The sequence below is a fragment of the Paralichthys olivaceus genome, chromosome 15, assembly GCF_024713975.1.
Source record: "Paralichthys olivaceus isolate ysfri-2021 chromosome 15, ASM2471397v2, whole genome shotgun sequence".
Classification (NCBI taxonomy): domain Eukaryota; kingdom Metazoa; phylum Chordata; class Actinopteri; order Pleuronectiformes; family Paralichthyidae; genus Paralichthys; species Paralichthys olivaceus.
In genome coordinates, this window is record NC_091107.1 from 10,013,195 (window position 1) to 10,039,141 (window position 25,947).

Below are 25,947 nucleotides of genomic sequence, written 5' to 3' on the forward strand. Positions count from 1 at the left end.
GCTTTAACCTAAAACTTCCTGTACAACTCTACATGGATCAGTCTTTTGTTTTTTTGTTGTTCGTCCTTATTCTTTCAAGCAAACACCCTTTAAATGTCTGACTTTTTATCCTTTCATTCAGTCCCTTTAGCATGGAGGCACTTTCTTCTCTGGTCTTCTGTTTGTTATCCCCTCTGTCTGACATTTATAAAGTGCGTGCATGGCGGATGCTTTGAGTGAGGGAGAGCAGCTCCATCTCCAGGACATTGGGCATCCATGATGCGAGCGGCTGCGGATCACTCACTTAAGCGGGTAACATTTCAAACGTGCAATGAAGAGAGTCGCGGTCCCCCTAGAACAATAAAACAGTGTTTGAGTCAAGGATGGATACACTGTAATACAGACAGATATTTCTCTGCCACTGCTGCAGCTGCTGTGTTCAGCAGAATGTGAAAGACTGACTCAATGGACATTCACTTCGGCAAAGATTCACTGCAACATCCATGCAACATCCAGGTGTAACGCCGTCTCTCAGCATAGACAGGGAATAAAAGATGTTTCTGGAGGGGTGAAGAGGTTGTAAGGGCGCTGAAGTAATTTATGACCTTAATCAACCTCTGTCATTTCACACTGTTGGTCAAATATGTTTACTTAAGTAAGTAAGTACCTTCAGAATATCAACCTTTTCGCCTCTGTGCCAGTGACAGACCTTGACAGAGGCATCATGCTGTTGGGTTGTCTGTCCATAAGTATATACTCAGGCACATCTGACAGTCCATCCGTCCTTATCTCAATCAATGACAGAATTTATACTAATTTGACTCAAACATCCAGTCTGACTAAAAGATAAACCGATTAGACTTTGGTGATCGAAGGTCAAGGTCAGTGTTACCTCGCTCAACAGGCTTTTAGCCATAACTTAAGAAACAAATTTACAAATAATGATGAAATTAGTTCAATACCTTTATCAAATTCCCTGCATTTCTGCAGGTTTCAACAAGTTATATTTAAGACTTTTCAAGACCATAATGAACAAAATGCAAGACCTATGTCGAGCATGACAGATATGAAGGAATATCTGTGTCCCAGAATTACTTCAACTTCTTACACCCAAAAGAATAACCCCTTAATTCTGACCAAGCTTATAGTTGTAGTTTTATTACGGCGTGCTAATATCTGCATTGTTAAGAAAGAACTACAACATACATAACACATTACAAACTATGCATAACTCAAAACCTTTCTCTGGAAAAAGGTTTTAAGTTTGACGGAAGTAAGGAACTAAATGAACATTAACAGAATTAAGATCTAAACCTTAAACGATTAACCATTTCAGCATATTTAAGACTTGTTAGATCTCCACAGATACCCTGATACGTGAGTCACTCGGGAGAGACATGGATGTGAACTGATTGGCTGGCAGAGGCACATAACCTCGAGGCGGTAATTCTAGTCTCACGTGTAAAACAAGTAGACTCTCCTTTCAAATATCCTGTCACAATATTTTTTTGCGCTCTGAATAGATTTTCGTGGGGGCAGAGTAAGACGGAGCCGAGAGAGGATTGTTCTCTCAATATATGACAAGATCTAAATCAGCGTGGGGGGTGTTAATTTATTTCTGTCCTTCCAGAGCGGGGACGGCGATGACAGTTAGGTGATGATCCCTCATGTCTGATCCTTCTCACGCCTCATTCCCCTCGCAGGAATAACATTGAACAGGGATTTAGCCAAGACCTTGACTTGACTGCCTGCTCGTAGAGAGATGAGTGCACATTGTCTTTGCTGTGTGGGCGAGAGTCTGTGTGTTGTGATGTGTAGACCTGCTGCCAGTGTTGAGCAGAGTTTGTGTTTGACATTGATAACTGAGATTTATTGGATTGAGGGCTTCCTTTCATCACTCACTGTCGTCTGCATTGATGTCCAGCACCAAGGAAAACATTACAACACTGTGATATATGTACATGATTACTGAATCTGAATACGACCCTAACGCAAAGAGTTCAAATCTCTTCTTTATGTCTTTTGACCCTTCTCAAAACAACATGTACTTATCCAGTGCTCAAAGTGACATAATGATGTACTCCTGATTTAGAGATAGTTACTAAAGGGACGGCACAATTTTGTGAATGCCTGGATGAAAACTTTAATTATAGATATGTGACTCTTTTTTAAACATTCATGTTGAGTGTTATAGATGTTGAATTCACTGGTTGTTTTGGATAATAACATAATTTAACCTCTTCATACCTCTACCCTTTTCTCAGGCACCTTAAAAATGGCATGCCCAAGACAAGTATATCTCTGCAAGTACAAGGTGTATGTTAATAATCACAGTATCTATATAAAGGTAACACTTTTGAGGTTTCTTTAGAGTTGTAAGTGTCACTATAGAAGTTACTTAAAATGGAACATAACATAAATGAAAGATTTAATTTCTGCCAAAATAGTTTAGGATTGTCAAGTGAATATCCCCTTTGTTATAATGAATCTGTCGCCCAAAACCTCATGCAATCAAAAGCTCAGCCTATGAACATTACACGTGCCTGACATGTGCTAATAAAATGCAGTATTCCAAAGTTGAAGAGGTTTTAATAGACATGTTTATGTGTCATCTCCAAATTGGCCATTTAAAGTTTTCTCAGCACAAAACTCTTTTTGATTCACTTACAGTTTATGTCACTTTGGTATTCATTCCATGTAAATACAAGTGAATTCCCAAGTGAACTTCTGTAAAAAGTATCAGCGTGCTCTGAAATGAAAGCATAGATCAACACTGTAAAACCAACACAGCTAAAGGAGCTTGACAGGAAAGCTCTCACCAAGTCTTCATATCTAAACCACAGAGTTGGTCAGTCGTTACTATTTTCCAAAATGACCCTCCTGAGTTGATAATCTTTTGCCCCTGAGGTTAAGGTCTGGTGAAGTCAATACACACCTATAGCGACTTGGTCAAGGTGAGGGAAAGATCACAGCCATTGCAGGAGGCATTAAAGCTCTTCTGGTAGCCTGTAGTAGCCCAACACCTTAATACACACAGAGCAGCACATGAAGTGAAAACAAGTCATGTTTGCTTTCTTCACTGGGGCCTCGCTCACTGTCCCAGTGTCACTACTTAAAAGATTAAAAGGGAGCATGCAGTCTTGTTGAGGACTTAATAATGGGTCACCCTGAGCTCCCCTTTAAGATGAGGACACATTTTTCACACCAGGAAACATTTTGAGTCTGTGAGTGCAAGTGTGTCTGCAAGTGTGTGCATAAGCATAAAACTATGTGCATTTTTAATGTATGTATGTGCTCGAACATAGAGTTGCACAGCGGGAGGCGTTGTGTTGTTGTGGCTGTTGTGGCCTACTTGAAGCCTTGCTGGCTCCAGTGCAGTGACAGTTTTGTTAAATATGCTTGGGCAGCACTCCCGACTGCTACGCAATCGGTACCAAAACGTGATGCTGAGACTAAACTTCCAGAATGTTTTTTAGTTTCGTCATCTCCCCTCATTTTGCAGTCGTTTTTTCATGATATTTGCCGAGTTGTTGGAGGAGTTTAGGCAATGAGGCAAATCCATCGCCATGTAAGCTCAGAGGGGGGTCTCCTGCTCTGCAGTGATCGGGCGGAGACATCACCTAATGATTTATTCATATAACGTTTTTTCCATATTTGTTCTTTCATCACCATGTTTCTTACTCGCACGTAAACCTTGCTCCCTCCGTCTTCACGTTGACACTAAAGCGAAGGAGGGACTTGAGAGGAAAGAAAAGGAAAACCCTGTCTTCTCACTTGTGCTTATTTGCATCACCTCCTCTTTCTTAGCATCGCATCCCTCACAGCATGTGATATACTTGTTTTGCATAATTATTGATATCAAGTGTGAAGACTAAATGCAGAGTGCTGCCTGTGATTTATTTGTCTCTCGTTTCCTCCGTGCATCCTGATCAAGCAGAGGCTTGCAGAGAATCTGCAGCTCGATGCCCAATCTGGTTTTGAAACATGAGCTCTAATCCTATAGTAAAGAGGGACAAGAAGCTTGAGAGGGTCTAAATGCGGGTATTTACCTTTTTGTTTTCATGTGGATTCAAGGATTACTTGTAATTAATTGGACCCCCTGCACTGAAAAGCTGTCAGACAAATTATGCCAACAAAAACTAGCATTTTTTAAATGAGCAAACACTCAAGGATGCACACATGCATACAAAGCTACACACATTATGCACCCTCTTGCCCTCCTTTCCTCTCTTCCCTTTGTAAAACCCACAAACATATTAAATCCAATTTACAGCTTTAATCTGAAGGCTTTGACTCATATAATTGAGGTTAATCAAAAGTCGTTTCTTCCATATCTGTGTGTTTGCTTTTGCAGTCAACGCCTGCACCATGTCGGAGTACAACAGGCTGAAGAGCATGCTTCTGGATATGCAGCCTAAAGTGCTGAGGACTGGAGAGCAGAGCCAGCAGACAGACATGGATGAGAAGCGAGCAATGGTGGACACCATGTTCAAATACCTGGATGTGAACCAGGACAGCCGGCTGGTCAGTGATGAGCTGGAAAAGGTGGGTATCAAGCTAAATCTGATGAATATATATATGGACAGATAAAGGATTCTGGTGGAATAGGAGTTGTGCACAAGGAAGAAATGTACCTGGAACATGCGGTACTGTGCAAACACATTTAGATACTTACATCCATCACTCATGGAAAATGCACAATATGTTACATCCTGAGTCATAAAGAGCTATCTATAGCAAGAAGGAGAACAAGTTGTCCTCCAGCAGATGGTTCTGCCCCCCAAAGAGCCCTGATCTCACCATCATGGAGTCAGTCTGGCTGAACATGAAGAGACACAAGACAGTGAGACAGCCTCAGTCCAAGGAGGGGACAGGTTCTCCAAGACACTTGGAACAACAAATCTGCTGAGTACCTTAAAAAATGTGCAAGTTTACCAAGGACTGGTGCTGTTTAAAAGACGAAGGGTGGCCACAGCAAAAATTTCTCTTTATGTCTGTTTACTGCACAAAGGTTTGTTAATTTATAGTTAGAATTATTCAAATTATATTTTATAGTACCACCCATGCACATGCTGTACCTCTTACTGAAGGTTTTTCTTGATTAATTATGTGAGTGTAAAGTAAAACATCATCTGGGAAAGAGTGTTGTTAGTTTAATGCTGATAAACAGTAAGAGTACCATAAAATCTTTCTTTTATTTAATGAGATCTTTTTCTAAAGTCTATCCTAACTCAAATTTGACGACAATCAGTCTGATTATTTCCTCTTTTTTTGGGCTTCTTTGCAATAGTCGCAACTAAATGTTGGTTTGGCTATGAAGTGGAGTTTGTGGGATCTGACTGGAACAATCAATCATCATGTTTAACAATGGAAAATGTTTACTGAGATTATCGTCCCACAAGGATCTGATGGGAAACAGTGGGGAGACAGGGGAAATGATAGGATATTGATATTTGCTGGAAATGAAATCATTGCGGGCATCATCTGGTGGACATCAGTGATAATTGTTGATTAGATTCCTCCAAACCAATGCGATGATCTCAGTCACTTCAGCCAGGATGCAGTGAGCCATGTTAGTCACTGCAGACTGCAGCAAAAAGAGTTGCAACACATGCTTCAGGGTTTTAATATGTAATATTTGAATTATTCTTATTTACATTAAACGCTGAAAGAGAGTGACTGTATGTGCCACCCGTATATAGTCTAAAAACTACCAAAGTAAATCTTTTGTCATCTCTTTGCTGTTGAAAGTGTCAACACGCTCCGTCCTCTTCTAAAATAAAGAAGATTGAGTGATTTTTGACCCAGTTCTAGCACCAGAAAATAAATAATAAAGCTGCTTCTGCCAGAGCTGCATTAAAGATCCAACAAAAGATTTTGATCAATCACAGTGGGCAATTACTAATGCTGACATGCTGCCAGGAAGTCTTCAGATAAGACGTTCTTATTCTGTAGGAATTCATACATTCAGCGAGATAATGCCTTTAAGAATCAAAGCAGTTCACAGATGGATTTCAGTCATCCGAGCAGCAGACGGTCTCTGGTGTAGAATGTGTCACAGATGGGCTTGGAGGGTAAATTCCTGTACTTTGGGTTTAAAATATTTTATTCAAATGCCCAAGGAGAGATCAGTCTGAGCCAGACAACACATGGTTGCAGTCTGCTGTAGGCATCCCTTAATCTGCCATGTCACATGTGCTGCTCCATATAGAATCAATTGGGGACGATAAGCAAGCACAGGGGCTATATTTATAGACTTGGAAATCACAGCTGAAGGAATTAAACATGGAAGTTACCTCATGAAAGTCTTCTTAACATTTTGGCCTGAAAACAACTTAACAATGTATGTAAAAGGAAAAAAATATTTAAAAAATCTTTCTAAATATTAAAGGATGCGTATGAAGGTCAGGGTTGTTTAAGGAAGCGTCTGAGGTTAAATCTTCTCAGTGAGAAAGAGAAAATGGTTCTCAGGTGTCACCTTAGTGTAGCACTGGTTAATGTTCAGGCTCAGCATGCATTAGAGAAGAAACTGACACAGACAAAGACATGCAGCGTTTATAAAGGTCTCTGGAGAAATATCTATTACACATGAGGCATAGATCATGAGACATTATTCATGTGTTTCTTTCCTTATATGTACAAATAAATGCATGGAAATGATTCATCTTTTGCAGAAAAAACATGAGGTACAGTGTCTTGTGACCATGTTTTTTCTTTAAATGAAGCATTAAAAAATCTTCAGTCAGGCTGAACTTAAAGAGGGAAATGTCTCAGACATGTGAACACAACCAGGAAAAGAAAGTGTGCATGAAAGCAAAATCTCAGTAACAAAAGAATGAGGTTTGTTAAACCTAGAGATAAATGTTCTCATATTTTAAACTGCAAATCCTTCACATTTCCTTCATGCAGGTCCCAAAGAAATACTTTATAGAAATACATTTTCACGTTTATTATTATTTTTTTATTTTGCCAGGTTTATATTCTTTGATGAAAATGTCCACACAAGTAAATAAAACCATTTGATGAGTTGTCCTGGTGAAATGTTCCTCCATCACTCCAGAATCCAGCTTTCCAGCACAAGCAACAAAGATGTTCTTGCGTTGAGAGTTTGGCACTTTTATTAGTAGCCTCTATGCTTTTACAGAAAATAGTGCGATTGAAATTCTTTTAAACAGAAGCTGAGTTTTCTGTTTATCTCATCAAAACTGCTTAACATCACCTATGCAGGGATGGCTCCCCTGAGGAAGCTGCACCACTAAAGTGGAGGAAAGGGCTCCACAAATGACAAACAACAGCAGAGAGAGTGGCGCCTCCTCCCAGGGGAACATCTTTGAATTAACTCAGGTGCAGTATGCACGAGTGCGGGGAGCGAGATAGAGATGGAAAGCAATCAGAAACAGAACTTAGATGACAGATTACATATTTAACCGACTCCTTCTAAACAGAATGAAATTACTCTCAGAATGAGCCACTTTCAGGTGTTTATGTACATGAGGCATTTTGCTTCTGAAGAACATCTTATTCCACTTATTGTTGGAATGAAAAGTTCCTGCTGATCATTATGCTAATTATATTCAGTTATGCAGTTTATTTCAAATCACTGTTGCTCTTGCTGGAAACTCATTGATCTTTTCTTCTACAACTTGTAATGGCAACATTTGAAAGCTTTATGTTGTACTATCTTTGTGTAAAAGAGAGAATTTAGATGATTTACAATAACTCTTAAAATACAGAATGTAGCCAAAAGTGTACCATTTTGATCTCCTGCAGAATTCAGTGATTTCTCCCATTGGGCTGCTTTAGGAGACAGGCTGGGCCCCGATCTTTATATTCATAAGGGCCAAGGCTACCCTGTTAGAAGAATACTGAAATGTTAAATACATGTGGTGTCGTATGTAAAATGTCAGATTTAACGTGCAAATTGTGGGTCTATCATACAGATGACAAAAAAAAGATAATGCCAGCAGAGAAATGATAAGAAAAGGCTATGATAAGATGTGGTAATTTGATAATGTGTCATTGTCAATGTCTCAACACAGGTTATTTATCAAGATTTTTTTTTTATGTTCTGACATATGGTTTAATACATTGTGTGTGTTAGATCTCCATGAAGGAGCACCTGGAGGACAGCTTGTTAGAGTGCACCATGCAGGACCTGCTGCGCTACGACGACTACAACAACGACGGCCACCTCAGCCTGCACGAGTTCTACACGGCATTCCGTAAGTCTGTCTATACTCTGTCATTTTAAGTTTAGTCTTTGTGTTCCTTTTGTCTGTTTTCCTGACACCAAAACCAGAAACAAGATGATCTATATCTGTAGATAATTTTGAATGAATACATATAGTAAAATGATTATGAATGTGTCAAACAACTTTGACTTCTACACTGTTTCTCATGCCTAAAGCCTATTTACTGACATCTATCTACTCTATCTGCGTTTAAAAAGTAAAGCAGGTATTTGCCCATAAATACACTTTATAATTCTCCAATTTTCATCATCAGTATTAGCATGTGGTGTTTTCTGCTAATACTACATCTCCAGTTTGTATTTGTACATAACTAAGTTAATTTGCTTGGTTAAGCTGAAAAAGTGCAATATATACAGGATATATAAATTGCGTATCCTTTGTAATCCACAGCTTACTGTCACCAGTGTTTAGATCCTGAAGCTCGCAGCTAATCAGCCTCTCCACATCAGGATAAAAGTGTTTCAGGCACAGATAAATTGATAATTGCTCACTCACCCATGTGCCCAGACCCAGCTACGGTTGTAGCATCTGGAACAGCCATAATGGCCTTTGGGATTTAGGTCTGAACGACAGCTGAGCTCTCGGGCATGTTCCACGTTATTAAGAACCATAATCGGAATTCCGCCGCTAATGTTCCTGTGGCATCGGCAACACAATTGCTGGATTCCATGGCAACCTCCCGCAACTTTTCAAAGAACAAAGATCTGAATCCAAAACGATTATATAAATGTGCTAAAGTTGATGAATTCAGCAGTTAGGTGTGACAGGTGACCATTTCTGAGGCTCTACCTTCAGCCAGTGCAGCTCCATTAAGCCTCAGCACTAATTTAACCTCCTAATGACTGGTTGTAGGGGGAATCATCCCACTATTATTTGGGTGCACTCTCTCACCTACCAGATGGGCAGTGAGCAGATTGATATACTTACCAACCTTCCGGCCTGCCTGCGGGTTTTAGGACAGGTTGGTCAATGCATTTTATGTCTGACAAGCAGTCGAAGGAAAAGGTTGGGAGCAATAATACAAGCTATTGATCAGATGATGCTCAAGGTTAACTGTTGGGCTGCAGAAAGTAAACACTAAAGGGGGAGTCATAAATCTTGAGCGGTGCATCTGCTGTTTTGGATAATGTTGATGGTGTTGAATGGAAGATGCATGTAAGTGTGTGTGTGTGTGTGTGTGTGTGTGTGTGTGTGTGTGTGTGTGTGTGTGTGTGTGTGTGTTTAATTGCAGGTGATAGTATTGTGTATTTTGTTGGGATGCAATTAGGGCTCTCCCCAATGAGTGCTCGGGAAAAGAGTCGCAGCCAGGAATCACAGGTGTGTTTAGCAGGGTGGAAACTAACAATATGGCCCAACAGTTGGAAAATCAAATACAAATAATAAACCTGAACCATGTGAGAAAGTATTTTGCCCCGGTTGATATTCTCTTGTCGAGCTAGTTGTCTGATCTCAGGCGAACATTTGCAACACAAGCTTTAGTCATATTTCCGAAACCCTATAACTCAAGAGCACAGCAGTAGAACATGTACTCAGCAATTCTCTTTCAGTTTTCGTGGTTCTCCTCTGTTGGTATTTTTTTCTGTTCTGCGGCTTTGATGTAAGAATAAAAGCCCTTTGGCCGTTCCCCAAGACGATAACTCCAGCTTCATTGTTGCTCCCACAGTCACTGAACTTGTGCCGTTAAGAAACACTGATTGTTGTTTTGCCCCCTCTGCTGTCTTTGCCTTATTTAACTTATATATCTTGACGTTTCTCGACAAAGCTCTGTTCTGTTGATACCCACATTTATTTATTTATTTTTTACCATAAATTGAATAGTGAGGAATATGCTTGGAGTATAGTCCTGAAATGATTGCGTTCTTATTGATTTTTTCTGAATTAATCTACCGTTTTACAAGCCCGGCAGGGTGTTTTTATGCATTTTTTTTTTCCTTCCTCTTTGGCACCTGTGTCAAGTAGATTCTCCTTAAACAAATGTCTCTCTGTAGATGCTGGATATAGAATTACAATGAAAGAATAATGCTCACTGAATGTTGCTGATAGAGTCTCAAAAATTGCTGAAAACTACAGGGAGATTAATCACAGAGGTGTAGAAATTGTTGTAATCCAATCAGTACAACCACAGAATAATCATCTGTGATTATAGTCCAATCCTGGGGAGAGATTTAGAAATAGAAAGGTGCTTTAAGACATTTCATCCTCCAGTAGTAGAAGTAGCAGCTTTCTTTTAACAAAATCTGACTGGAGTGTTTGTTGCATCTGTGTGATTGGGATTTCTGGTGGTACTGCTCTGTTTTGTTGGCATACGAAAGCTTTCAGAAGACCTGCACAAATAAGGATGAAATTAGTGAGTATGGACAGAAGGTCCCATCTATTTCATATACATGGGAAGTCTTCAGTTTTCTTTTTGTTTGGTCTGGTAAACAGTCCAAAACCCACTCATATTAAAAAAGAAATAGAGAGAGAGAGATCTTCAAATGAAAAGAGCACAGAGGTAGCAGGGAACATTTGCCATTTGTGGATGAGGAGTTCAATAAGGCCGGAAAAAATAACAATCTCTTGTTCTGGGCTGCAGCAGAAGTGAATAATCAACCTTTCCTTTCATAGAGCTTAGTGCAGGACAGAGATAAGTGCGTAATGGCTTTAATTCAGCTCTGCAGCCTCCTAATGGTGCTTGGTTTCACTAGGGTTTGTTTCCTAACATTTACTATAGTGTCAACATTGTGCAAGAGCGGATGGCTTCTGCATGTGCCTTTTGTATCCAAATTAGAGCCACTGTATCAGGCATTTACACAACAATAAATGTCCAGGAATTCACTGGCAGAGATGCCATGGCCAAGATGATTCACATTGGCTCACCTATCAGCAGCGTTAGCTCTGCAGCGGATTGGTGAGCAGGCTTGTTGAGAGATATCTGTAGCCTGCAGATGTAATATACACAGTCACACAAGGTCAGAGCTCCTTTGTGGATACATGTGTAATATATAAAGCTGCCTCGGGGTGATACATGGGCTGCACGTGTGCTTTGTATGGTGAGTAACCTTTTGTAAATGTACTGCCTGACATAGCTGTGCTGCTCTTCATAATAATGGCTTTTCCTCATCATTCCTTGCATACTGTAGTAGCAGAGCATGTGTTCTCATGGCTGCAAGGTAGAAGTCGCAGGTATTCGAAAACTGTAACAGAGTTAGGAAAGATATTTCTATAACATACATATTCTCGACTTACCACTGTGGCATGACTGGCCATTATCCTGTTGTGCACTCATGGTCAAACGTTTATAAAAAAAAAGAATTGTCTTGATTTAAATGCAGACATTTGGGAACCGTTGACTCCACATCCTGCAGAGATCAGCATAAACGCAGCAGTAAAAAGATAAACAATGACGGCCATGAATTCAAACCAATGCCCCAGGGTCCTGCTCCCATGTCAGCCCACTGGCTTGTTTATTATACTAAATCCTCATGATTGACTCTGGGTCATCAAACAAGCAAATCGGCAGTAAGAACAGAGGAGCAGAGGAGTTTTCATTATGTTGTTTTTCTCATTTGTTTTCACTTTGCTCCATCTTCTTTGCTGTCTGAAAAGTTTCTGGTGATAACATTTACATTGTACCTAAACCGTATCACTCTTCATGGAGCAGCGATCTAACTGTATATCCTGTTGAACTCTTTCTGTGAGCTGCAGAGAAGTTCACACTACTTCGTTAACTCTAGATATATGGATTGAACTTTCAATGGTTCACAAGACTTTTTAGGTTAAATGTGTAATTTTGAAACCTTTTATGGTTTTATAACAAAATAGCAGTTTCAATAATAATAATAATTAATAAATCGCTTGTGAGCATAGAGAGCGCTGACCAAAAGTCCCATGGACTGAGCTCAAAAATGAAGATGGGCAGATTAAAACAGCGACAGCTCCTGTGCTTTAAAGGAGAGGTACACAAATAATACATCAATCTTGTCATTACAGGACTGTGGACGGTGCCTTCAGCCAAGGAATCCATCAATACAACTTGTACTAAGACTTTTCAATCTGAATGGGCGTTTTCGAGCAGAGTTTTTGTCTTCCTGGAGATAGAGATTCTGTGAGACTTCCTCCCCCTCAGGGCTTAAATAACCATGGTAACCAGTTACTCAGCACTTTCAAGTAACTCAGCAAGTTTCTGGACAAAAGGGAACAAAAGCAGACTGTGATTCTTTAATTAGCCTGAATGTCCCTTATTCCAAAAGGGTCAGGTTACGAGTAATTATTTCTTTCTTCCCTCTGTCATTATGCCTTCACATTTCCTGCATTTCTTTTCATGCCTGCTTGCTAAAGCTGAGTTTATGCTCACCATTCCTTTCCTTGTGCATGGAAAATGCCAGAAATTAGGAGCAGGACTATCAGTGCTGCAAACATCACCCACAGTTTTTGAGGTGTCCCTGGATGAAGTCTTCTCTACATCCACTTGTAGACAGACCCAGCATCTGACAGCTGATTATCCAGGAGTCCCACCAAGCAGCGAGCACATTAAAACATGTATCCATAAATGTTAAAGTTTTCTCTTTGATGCAACATGATGGAAGTATTCTGATAACTGTGCAGGTTGCCAATTAAGTTCAACTTAGCTTCAAATTGGACAGAATATTTATAAAAATAGCCATTCAGTTCTGGGGATTGTTAGAAAATGTTAACAGAACCATTAAAGCTGTGGTGCAATGAACCAATGGTCAATTTTTTTGTATTATTTACACACAGTTGGTGACTATTTAATTAGCACCTGGCTGTTTTTGTCTTTTTTCCATTGTTTATCCATCTTTCTAGCACATGCAGCTCTTCCTCTCAAAGCTTACGGTCTCTTTATTTCACTTAATGTTCTCCCTCCATTGTGAGTCCATGTGTTTACCATGTTTTTCTATGTGACAGTTAATAGAGCAATTAAATGGAGATGCTGGGCCGCACTGACAGGGGCCGCACGGCACGTCTGACTAATTAATCAAGAGAATGAAGCAGTAGAGATGGAGTCGAGGAGGAAGCTGAGGAGGAGAGATGAGGATGAAATGAAGGAAGAGGAGTAAGGAAAGAGTATCGTGGGGAGACAAAGGGACGCTGAGAAGAGTAGGGGTGAAAGAAGAGAGAATATACTTTTTTTTCTCTCGAGGGAAAAGCCCAGCAAAAGGAATGAAATTAAAAATGAGAGAATGTAGAAATACAGGAAAAGCAGGTAGCTGAGTCCAGAGTGCAGCCTTTGAAACAGAAATAGACAGATATATAGGTGTGGGTATAGACCTGTGATCAGTTGGGTATTCAGAGTTGCTATGGCAGAAAATGGTTAATATTGTTCATGCTGGGTTCTGGCTCCATTTTCCACCTTGTAAGTGCCCAGTGAAGCTCTAAGAAGAGCCCCGGTGCCTCTTCAGGCAAGATAAAATCTTTGTGTTGCTGCCCGACAGCTGCCGTCAAGGTTTGATCTTTCATGTTACTCAAGTTTGCCCTTAATCTGCACAAATAATCTTGCTGAGATCAGATATCACATTTACAAGGGGCGCCTGTTGTTCTCTGACAGCCACGTGGGCGAGAGACCTCCAGCTAAGCTCTTAACAACAAAGTGACTTTGAACTGGAGGTCTTGGGAGTTTCCTTCTACACACACACACACACACACACACACACACACGTTCTCTCCACCTTCTTCTCCTCTCTGCTTTGCATTGTTTCCTCTCCATTTAATCTCTACCTTTATTCGTTGACCCATCATTCTTTTTTGTCATAAAATTGTATCCCTCCTTATTTCCTTCCCCTTACTTTCCTTTCCTTTCCTTCTCTTCTCTTCTCCTCTCTTGTCTTTCCCCTGCCCTCTCTCCCCTAGCTTCTGTCTGATGCCTTATTACCGCTCAATGGACCTTTGCCGCTAATTGCTGGTGTGTATAAGGGGCTTCATGGCACCTTCCAAGTGTCATCTCTATTCCTGGGTAATTACCCAGTGGCTGCACTAGCTGCATTAACAGGTGACGGGCTCTTGAGGCTTTGGTTGCACCTTTTCCTTTCTGCACTGATGTTGTGTCGCTGAATGAAGTGGTCCTCGATTGATTTGTGTCCATCACACAACAGCATCATGTACATGTAACAAGTTCTATTTCCTGTGAATTTTTTTTGTCATTTTGGACTTTGGGTCATACCTTTTTTCTAATTTATTCTCTTGCTGGGTTTCTGTTGGAAAATATACGGTTTCCGTGGAAGACAGTGGTAACTTAAAAACAAGTTTTGGTGTCCAACAGGTTTTAATGTATCTTCAAATTGATTTAAGCCTATGATCAGGCCTAAGATTGTCTATATAATTCACACAAATAACAGCTGCCACTTTCTTACACTGTTTGGACAAAACTTTGCAGTGTTTCCCACAGAATTGATTAAAATATGGCAGAAGTGGACAAAGGTACAACAGATTTCAAGTGACAGGTACACAGACTTGAGAGTGAAAGAGAAGGTGTGACTGTAAAAACATTTGCAGTGGTGCTACAGCATGAGTTAACATTTGGCAAAGAGTGTTGCAAACAAGTTAGAGATCTCTTATCTTATTATATGATATTAAGTATGAAAAATAAAAATATGGCTCATTATGAAACTTGTCCAAGCCGTCGCAGTCTAGATAATTAAGGGGAAATACTGCTTTGACCTTGTCTATTGAGAGTAGTAAATATAACTTCCATCGACAAGATCATTGATAGATTGAATCCATGTTAGGATACATCAGTCAGCAATAGAAAGTGTCAGTGGTGTGTTCATTTATGAATGGACACATCAGATTTTTACTTTAAACTGGACACGTATTTGTGTATAACTCCTACAGCTTCATCTCTCAGCTTTAATCATTTATTTTTAGCCATTTTCTCTTCATGTCTTGGCGTGCAACCTAAAAACCACAGGGCTGGCAGCCAATATTCTGTTCTTCATAATTACCTCACGCACACAGGCACTCACTTGTGTACACAAGTCACATACAGTCACACACACACACATGCTCACACAGCACCGTGCAGCCAGTGGTCATACAGCAGTCTGTTCTGAATACAATTACGAGAGATGCCCAGCGAGTTGTCATGGCAACTGTGGGTGTCTCTTTAATCTCTGAATCATTTATTTAGCGCAACACTTAGTGAATGTCGAAACTTCCCAGGAGGAGAGCAGAGTCAGATGAGTGGTAGTCAAGAACAGGCAAAGTAAAGTAAGCAATATGCACATAATCAGCAAAGAAGGATGACATGTATATGAAAATACATATTTCTATTAATAACAATATTATACATATCTGCTCTACTAGAGATGATAAACTGTTTGTGCATCCTTCTGAAAATCTTTTGTTTTATGTCTGTTTGCTTTTATATCATTAAAAAATAGCTTAGAAATTAATCATTCTGGTAAATGTACATTTTGGAAGTAGACCTTTATCTTCTTGCAAAAAGAGTTTAAAGACTTGACACATGGAAAAAAACTTTGTGAATACATATATAAAACGAATATAATAGCCCAAAGTAAATAGAAGAAGCATTTGCCCTCATGGATCTCTCAACAATTAAGGAAGTAAGGAGCATATTTCCTTAAATGTCAAACTATTCCTTTTTAAACTAATTGTGTTCAAAGGCAGTTTTTTTATTCACGGAATATTTGTGAAATGAACTCACTTAGTTTGAACAAAACACTTCAACACATCAGTGTTAAGAAAGAGCATCATCAGAAAACCCACATTTACTGTCTGTAAGAGATTATTAGTGTCACTATAACAGCATCATAGCACTTGTAGTATTGCCTGTAAACTGAGCAGTGCACATAAATCCAATATTAACAGTATTTGTAGGGAAACTTGTATTTATACCCTTTATTTTGTGTTAATTGAAAAAAAAAAGAAACTGTAGTTTTCAGACTGCTGTTTATCCTTGAATAATCTTTTCAAGCATAAACAACAGCTGGCTGTTAAATATTAAGATTTCTCTTCTTCTCATCAGATGTTGTGTGTTTGAATAAAGTTTCCCTTGTTTGTTCAGGATGATTTTTTTCAAAACCTAAAGCAGTAAATACTCCAGAGTTGTATCTCTTATTGTGCCTGGTGTCAACACATGGCTCATTCCATTTCATTTTTGCCCTAGCATCTGGATTTATGGCAATAAATAATACGTGCATCATACCTGCTGCTCAGCAGTCATCCAAATATATGGGAAACAGTATGTCATACTGTACTTCCTGCCTACTGCTACCACCAAAACACATGCACTGGCTTGTGCAATATGGATCTGTGAAATGGCCTGAAATACTGAGAGGCTGCTGTTCCCCGAAACAGAAACTGAAGCTGTTCATGACACTAAAAAATGCACTTTAAAAGCTGGTACTTCTTAAATTGTATTTGTGTGGTTGTATGCTCAGATAATCACATATGATGGGGCTCTTGTTCAGGGCTTGAATTTAAGAATTATCTTTAGATAATTAAAGAAAGATTAAAGCTCTATTGCTGCTCAACAAGCAAAAATGTGCTCTGTGCATTTCATCCCTCCACTGTGACATAAAAAGAAGTGTTTAATTAAGACATTTTCTCTGAGGAATAATGAAATGACTTTAAAGAAAAAATCCTGAAGATGGATGATGTATAAAATTGTTGCAAACAATTCGCCTCATAAAAATAACTAAGCAGTTCAGTTGAGTTTATCATGTGCTGCTTGTAAAATAAGTGAAACAATAATATAATCAGCCATAAGCAGACTGCAACTACACATTCAATGTTAATGTATCCAGGAATTGTGAACCATTATATAGGCACTGACGGCATATTTGAAAATTTTAAGTATATATTGAAACACTTTTTAGTTGCATAGGCTGAATGTAAATTGAGAACCTAAACTGGGACGACCTCAGCGGGAAATCTTTGTTGAGAGAGAACAAAGAGTTCGACTAATGTCTACTGTGGGTTTGTTAAATATGGTGCAATGAAGTACAAATAGCCATTCATTCGTCTCTATAACTCACACTTGTTGGGTATTCCAGGTCCATTGAGACGTGACATGGCGTTGGTGACAGACGTACTGTTCCGGCAGACGTCTAATATCTCTCATAATTACACATGCTGAATAATCCCCTCCGACACCTCCCACGCTTTTCCATCTCCCTCATCTATCCCTCTTTCATTTCCACCACTTTAATTTCATCTTTGCGTCTCTAATTAGCCACAGAGATGTAAACCCATGCTTCTCATGAACTCAGGGGGCTTTACCATTGCCCTTTCTAACATTTCTTTTCTGCCCACCCCTCCTCTTTGCTGCTTTCTTACTTCTATTTTTTTCCACTGTCTCTTCCTGTGCAACCAATGGATCCCAAGGGCAGCAAGTGTGTTCCAACGCACCATAATTCACAGGCAGCTGCCCTCCGGCTGTTAGTGGCACAGCATGTGGTCTGCTTTTATCTCTCCTTTCTAACTCCCTCTCTGGCGAGGAAGTAATTCATTATCATGCCGCCATTGATTTGCTCTGTCTTTTGCCTCTTTGGTGGAACAATCTCCCTCGTTCTCCCTCCCTCTTTATTATTTTAACACTCCTCTGCAATTTCAAACAAGTGCGCTTCCATATGGTTGTGTATTTGCCTCTCCGGTTGTGTGTGTGCTTGCATGGGAGTGGTACTCCTCCTAATTTTTCTCCTCTGATCTCCTCAACGAAATCCCCTCCAGCTTCCACCTTCACCAGCTTTGAAAATGTTCTCTCAGAACAAAGAAGATAAACACAGCGGAAAAAGCGTAAGTGAAAGGGAGAATAAGGAGACGAAAGGAGCGGAAGAAAAAAATTTGGAGCAGATTTTTAGAGCACAAGACAATCCATTGAGGTTAGAGTCCAACCATCTAAACCATCATGGCTGGGCAACCTTAGCTTGTACTCTGCGGAGTAAGAAACATTTGTCATAGATTCACTCAGAGTTGTTTTCTTCAGATAAACATTTGTTCTTTGTAAACCATAAGCGAGTTGGTATAGTTGGCTTGGTTGTAGTGATGGGGCTATTTTTTAATGAAAGAGTCGATCTCTCCCATGTACATTGGAGCTGAACAAATGCCAGTGACATTACTCAGCTGAACTCAGCAAATAAGAAAACAAATGCTCAGATCTCGTGGAGGGATGAAAGAGGTGAAACGAGGTAAATGAGAGGATGAGAATAAAACTGACTCAGTGTGGCGGCTCCCAGCTGCAATGCTTCCACAAACGTCTGAATCACACTCAGCCAAAACCCAAACAAACACCCTTAGGGGTCACTCATTCTAGTTCCCACACATTCAAATCATGTTCTGATCAGAGTGAGGGCTGCGTTTGCGGGGGTGCGGAAAAAAGGCGCTAATTTGACCTGGCGATGCTGCCTGTTAACACATATTTACCGGAGAGGACAGAGAGAATAGGATTAAGAAGGAGGCCAGAAGTGTCGGGAAAGGAAAAGAACAGAGAAAGATGGAGAGGATTTAGAAAAAAAGCAAGTAATGCATAATTCTGTGTTTCCACATGTTTGTCAAAGTCTTGAGAAGCACAGAGTTGGGCCTAGGGAGCAGCAGGGTAAGGACATATCCGGCACCATGAGGAGAAAGAAGAGAGGAAGAAAAGAGAAGTGAATAAGAAACAGGAGAAGGTAACACACAATTTCATGTTTACGAGAGCGCGGGGCAGCGGAAAAGACCGGGCGAAGATGTGCAGGGTGTAAGAGATTAGAGCTGACAAGCTTTAGGAAGTGGAGTGAGGGCAGAGGAGAGAAGTGAGGACAAGGAGAGGAGTGGGGAAGGCAGAAGCACAAAGGTGGGAGAGGGACAGAAGAAGAAGGAGGAACAAAATGCAGGTGGAATACACATGGACATAAACAGAAACTGTACTACAATACTTTCTCTTGACTCCCTGAACAACAAGTGTCAAGTTAAACTTCAGTGATGCTTGGAGGCAGTGGAGGAGTTTGCAGTTGTGAATTTGTGCAATTTGTTGTAACTCTCAACAAGCGAGCAGACCTGCTCAGTCAAGTTTGTCATGATGACTATGGGTCCAAAGGCAATTCAGGAATCACACTCGGATTCTGCAGTTGTGCAACCACACCGTTGGCAGGGAAACAATCCACAAAAAGCAGCTTTGCTTTGCTCCGTGTGTTCTCTGTTGATGCTCTAAAATCAAGCGAAAGGTTAGACAGAGGACTTGGATGATATGAATCATCAGTCGAGATGTCCCTGTAGATAAGACTAAGCATGAACCACAAGCATGACAAATTAAAATACTGAGGTCGATGCATTGACCTGAAGTGCAGACTTAGTCAACTTGAAATATCCTAAATCAAATACAGCCCTACAGTTTTCCAACCATGTAATTAGAAGAGTCGAAACATTTTTTTTAAGCATTGTTGTAATAGTGTTGTTTTGGACAGGAAAAATGTTTTGTGCCTCAAAAGCAGTTCAATTATATTATAAATGACATGGATATGTGGAAGACGATGGACAAACGGATGGATGGATGGAATGAATGATGGATGGATGGATGGAATGAATGATGGATGGATGGATGGAATGAATGATGGATGGATGGATGAAAAACAAAAGCTTTGTAATTGTAAATACATTTTTGACATCAAGTCAGATCAGTTTTATCCGCTACATATTCCTTTGTAGGTGAGTTGAAGTTGGATTTGTTGAAAAACCGAACTAATTCAAACCTGAAAGACTAGTTCATTGTTTTGTTAAAGTTTCCAAACAGTGAACCTCCTGATCTGTTGGAGAGAATATTTTTACTCCTGTATGCGCCTCACACCAACAGTCAATATCATTTAGTGGCTTTCACAGAATTTCCAAAGCCAGAGTTTTGTTGTTCAGCAGACCTTGAAAGTGTGGCTTTGACAGCTTCACAAAGCTGAAATAGTCAAACATTTTGAAGTGTAAGTGTGTATGAAAGAAGGGGAAGGTGGCAATAGAGGAGCAGGTAATCCCATATCTCATGTCTTTATTCTCAGGAGTGTGGTCTGATTCTCTGACTCGGCTCGATGTTGCACGCTCCCGGCTGAGTGTTGGTACACATTATCTCCTGCAACAGCAGTTCAAGCCCACTCTTCTCAAACAACACGCAGTGAGCTGGCTCAAGGACTGACGCTCTGAAGCTTGTTTTGTTCCAAGATGATGCAGTGTTTACATTTATTTTATTCACCAGGTTAAATCCCAGTTACAAGTTCTACGTATGTAGAGCTCTTTGGTGTGATGTTGTACTACACATCCAAAATCTATAAAAGAATCTCGTAAGTGTGTGAGTTTGATAGCGGGGAATGTCAGGAACACAGCTATGACAGTCAGGATATCAGTGGCACATCGACAGCTCCTGCAGTGGTTGGAAAGCTCCAACGAGCCAAGAGTTACAGTCACAATCATTTCCAATTTTTATCAGATTTCTTTCCGACATATCGGCTATATATATGTAAAATTGGCAACAAAATCTTATGGCAAAGAAATTTAATTGAGGCTTTATATTTTACAGTTAAATCAGAAACATTATTAGAAATTAAGTTTAAAAAAAAATATGTTTAGACAACAAGTACATGTAAACATAAATATGTTTTGTGCAATTAAAATTTCATTGCATATCATCAAACATTAACCCAGACACATAGATATGTATGTAAGAGGCTCATAACTGACCATAACCACTGGCCTAAAACTTATATATATATATATATATATATATATATATATAATTATTTGCAAAACTTGTCATACTTGGAGGTGAAGTGCAGACAAACATTATTCTCCTGTAATTAACTGCACAGTGCAGACACACACACACACACACACTCACACACAGGAAAATATGGACCCATTAATCAAGTTCATCAACTCATCAACTGCTTGGTTATAATGGTGCCGTGATACAATGACTGTTTATTTTGCCTGCTAATTAATCAACACACATTTTTACCAAGGGGGAAAGATAAAACTAATTATTTTTTATACCAGTCAACTGATACCATAACTAACTTAGAAAACCATTATTCATTACTCAACAAAAAAAGTAGAACCTTAATAAAGTATTTGAGGTATTTCTAGCCAATGTTTTCACTAGAAAAAGAAAATGTGAGTTATTTTATCCTTTCTGGAGTAAAATGGTCACCAGTCAGAGTTTGCCTCAGGCCACTTCCTGTATCTGATTTTATTCTAAGGTTTTATTAAGGTTTCTGTTATAGCATGAAAGTTGTTAAATCACAAACACTAGTACAGATACGCACACTTAAATAACACGTACTTTCAATATGATTTAAATACAAGAACTGGCATTAGTGCTTATAATGTGGTCAGAGTTTTTTACATGAATCTATTGTTGAATCCTGCTGTCCAATGTGCTTTACTGTAAAATTAGCCGACCCTAAATTCTTGTATCTCACAGAAATATGCAGGAATTGTCTGTATTGAAAATGAGATACATCATCTATATTAAACCACAGATGTTGGTTCATAATTCCACAAAGTCAAGCCCTTGTCATGAGATGATGAAGAATCCCAAATTTGAGCCAAGTACATTATTTGTTTGCTGGAGGGCATTTTCTCAAAGGAGAATTTGCTCTTCTGTATATAATTTATTTCAGAGGCTCTTTATTCTGCTGGTTGTTAGTTTGCACTTATTTTCATTGTCACTTTATTTTGTAGAAAAGGCTTTTTAACAATAGTCATAGTCATCAATAGTTACATTGGGTCTGTGTGGGCCAATTGGTCATTAAGCTAAACTTGACACATTTAAATTGATTGTTATTATCTTAAAAAAACATGATATGAAATGTCTCACATATAGAATGGCACTCAATAGAGTAGGTTGGTAGTGATACCTCCACCAACCTATTCAATTTCACTCACTATAAATCACTTCTGTAAATATGTTTGTTTTTTCATCACGATCCTTGAATATTTCTTTGGAACATGTTAAAAAAAAAAAAAAATAGACCCTCTCTTAAATGATGAAGAATGTGATGAAAAATTCCTGGATCCACCACTTTTTCTGCATCTGAGTCCATGTAATAGGTTCTACCTTTGCCTATACCCCACCCCTCCACCAAGTTTCAAAAAAATCCCAGCGATACATAAATCTCCTCCATCCTGGAGATAATAAACATTCCATTCTGTAGTCGTATCTGTCGGATGTCTAAGGTACATTTGTTATAGATATTTACAGGGACACACTACATTTCAACTCAACTCTCTAATAGAAAGCCTGTGCTTAGTAGTAGTGAGGTGAGGGAAAGAAGTGGGGTTTGTCTGGCAGGAACTCCAACAAAACAATACGTTTGACCTGCTATTGAAAAATACAGTATTGCAACGTTACCCACGGTAGCCTAATACGCTCACTAGAAAGGTACTGCAGTATGAAGAATATGACAGGATGACTAATGTGGTCTCTCCAGGCATATATCATCATGTCACCCATCCCTGCAGAGGTGGCTACATCACAGATCCTCGACTGACTCAGATATTTTCCAAACTGACCCAAGGCATCACCCTGGTGTTCGGAAGCTAAACTTATCCAACGCGAACACAGTGAAGTGGCTGAGTAAGACAAGATGCTGTTCGGCAAAGTAACTAAACCCAACTGATCCGGTACAGCTGCTCAGTAGCTTGCAGCAAAATGTGTTTTACTTGACAGCGCTCAGGTGTGAACATGTACAACTGTAAAAATGTGATACAGCCTGAGCAGTGAAACTGTCACACACTTTTATGGTATTTACATTCGACTCTCGCCAATTAGTAATTGGTTTTACTAAGTAGGTTTAGTTATTTTAATTTCTTATCAATACAGCTTTCCAGATAAGTCTTGTCACATTTCACACTCAACTTGTGTTTTACCAACAAGTGCAACCCAAGACATATTTTGCATATACAGTAATATCAAGTCTATTAATGCTCTATTTTCATTCATATATACAGTACAGTAACTTTGAATTGCATAGAAACAGCTACCAGTGAGTGTTACAGAATGCAACACACTGTACTGGAGCTTTTATTTGTTTTGACCATCCCATCTTACATGATATTGTAAGAGCACCTTGAGAGAATTATACTCAGTCTCATTGAGACTCAAATATGAACTGATTGGATTATAATAATAGAAGGTTATATTGACCTCATATGAGTCTAAACATAAGTATGCTGACTGAAACCACACTGTTATGCAATGTGTAAATATTTTACTTTACTAGGGAATAAGCTTAGAAATGATAATTAGATTTATTAGATTATATTAAATTCAAGTATTTGTACATATAGTGATACTTATCAAGTCAAGATATATAAACAATGATTTTATTACCCTCATCCCTAAGAACTGCTGGGATCTTAAGCGACAAATGGATTATTAATACACATGTGAGCATCTGCAACATAGTTTTAATATTTAGAAAAGTGAAATACCTAAAATATCTGGTAGTATTTGAGGGACTGTTATGCTTGTAAAGTGTTTTCACTGTATCCTGCTGTAAAACAGCATCCATTGTCTCTGAGGGAAAACAGTGGTGTATTGTCAGAACAAAATCAGAGCAAATAACTTGTCTCAGAAGCTTTACTTTAGATGAAATAAAAAAATAAACCATCCTCCTTTCTCTCTGTGGGTGTAGATTCTTGTAATCTTCTGCTGTTCCATCACATTTAGCCTTGTCAGACACTGACCTCTCTTTTTCTCTCTGAAGAAACAAACTCAAGTTCTCCATATTGTATTGTAACTAATTAAATTCAAAACGGCACCTAGAGTTGTGCTCTCATTTCACCAGTGTAGATTCAAGGGTCCTTTAACATCTATAACAGGCCTCATGGCAGCTGCATTTAAGAATATCATCAGTCTTTTTATCCTTCTGTCCTGCAGCCCTTCCCAGACCGATGATGGTTAACACAAGCAATCATCAGAAACTCAGATATACACACACACACATACATGCAGCTCTCAGTATATCATTGTGCATTCTGTCTCTATCAGGGCAGACCCTCAGGTCAGGTCAAGCTGTGACTCCTGCAGTGTAGAGTTGTGCTGCAGGCCACTAATCTCTTTTACCCTCCTCCTCCACAAGGCTGAAAGGGTTTTAAAACGAGTAAGACCACTTAGCCGACCCTGTCAAAAAAGGCCTTTGCAGTTTATAGTAGGAGGTATAGCTAGTGGAGAGAGAGAGGGAGAGAGAGAGGGAGGAGGGGGGGGGGTCAGGTCCCCTCCTTCTTTCTTTCCATAAAGATGAAAGATTATCCAGATTGTCATAGATCTTATGCTTCTATCAGATGAGAGTATGGGTTTAATGAATTGGGTCTCATCCAGCCAAATGAAGTATGGGAGATTAGCTCCAGACTGTCAGCTTGTTTCCATTAAGCCTCTCAGAGCAGGATGACTTTTTTGGCCTTTGAGATTTAAAATGTTTTCCATTTTATCAAATCCAAGGATGTAACTTTTTTTTCTAAGCTGTGTCTGGAATGTGATTTTGCTAGCATTTTATTTTTTCAGGCTATTTTATTAATAGAAGCACACAGTGAAGTTATGCAAGATGCATCATGATAAGCTGTAAAGCAAATAGGATCATCAGCTTTGTTCTATTCATGATTTTAAATATCTTTTAGAAAAGTTAAACTTGTCTATACAGTGTAATATGTATGGAATGCATATGTTAATATTTCTTAGTTAGGAGCAGGAACATGACCAAGTTCCTAAAATAAGTCATAATCACATTCTTTAAAAAAAGAAATTAAAAAAGGAATTATATATTATCTGTAGATATCTGATTTAATGTCAATTAAAATTCAATATAAAAAAGCATGTATATAAGTCATGTATATGTAATGCCACTAAAAGAAAAATGTAATGAAAACATGATGGCTATTAAACTATGATAATGGCAAAGTGATCATGTGGAAATATTTGAACTTGTAGTCATAACAATAGAAATATTAGGAAAGCTATTTGGAAAAACCACTGGTACGAGCATTAGCATGTAGCATGTGGTGATTTACTGACTTTGTATTAAATGGACTTTGCAGCAGCGGCTTGTGATTCTGTCTGGAATGAAGAAAGCAAATGTAAGTCAACAAACTACCTGAATGTATAGCAACAATGTTAAAGTGAGTAGCTGTAGAGTTCAGACGTCTGAACATATCTGTGAACCCTCCAGACAGACAGTTCATCCCTTCATTTCCCAGGCGTTGCTCTCGTGGCCTAAGGGATGGAATGAAAAGGTAAAGAGAGCTCTACCCTGTCATTACCCAACTGATGCGGGTTCATTATTGAGCGTCATCCTCTGTAAATCTACTGTCGCCTTGCAATGCGCTGGGACGCTTAGCAGCGACGCCCACCTCAGAAATTGTCTCTGTTGTTTGCAACCTGTTCCTGCAAAATTGGTCATTGAATAATGCAGAGGAGAGAATTGTTCACTTTAAATGGCCTGTAAGTGTGCAGATCCAGGAGGACTGCTGTGTATATCTTGAGTAATAGATATTGTTGACAGCAGCAGGGATATTTTTTAGTGGGGGTCTTTTTTTTGTAAGCGTAAACTCAGGAAGTGGCTCTCACATCAGTCAGAACACTGGAGTAACGTCTTATTATAATCCTGAGGGGGCGGCTTCATTTTTGTTGTTTTTTTTTTAAACCTGTGGTTTTTCAAAAGCCAGGTCTGTAATTTAACTGTCTATCTCATCACACTGTGTTCGTCTCTGGGAGAAGCTGGAGGTCATTTTTCAAAAAAAC

At 39.2% G+C, this 25,947-nt stretch overlaps 1 protein-coding gene across 1 annotated transcript in view; it reads left to right on the forward strand.

Moving 5' to 3' along the window:
• Positions 1-25,947, forward strand: part of fstl4 (follistatin-like 4) — a 182,743-nt gene that overhangs the window by 118,206 nt on the left and 38,590 nt on the right. Inside the window, exons 5-6 of the mRNA XM_020085612.2 lie at positions 4,334-4,524; positions 8,081-8,201. Of these exons, the coding sequence (XP_019941171.2) occupies positions 4,334-4,524; positions 8,081-8,201 (312 nt within the window). The remainder of the gene's footprint in view (positions 1-4,333; positions 4,525-8,080; positions 8,202-25,947) is intronic.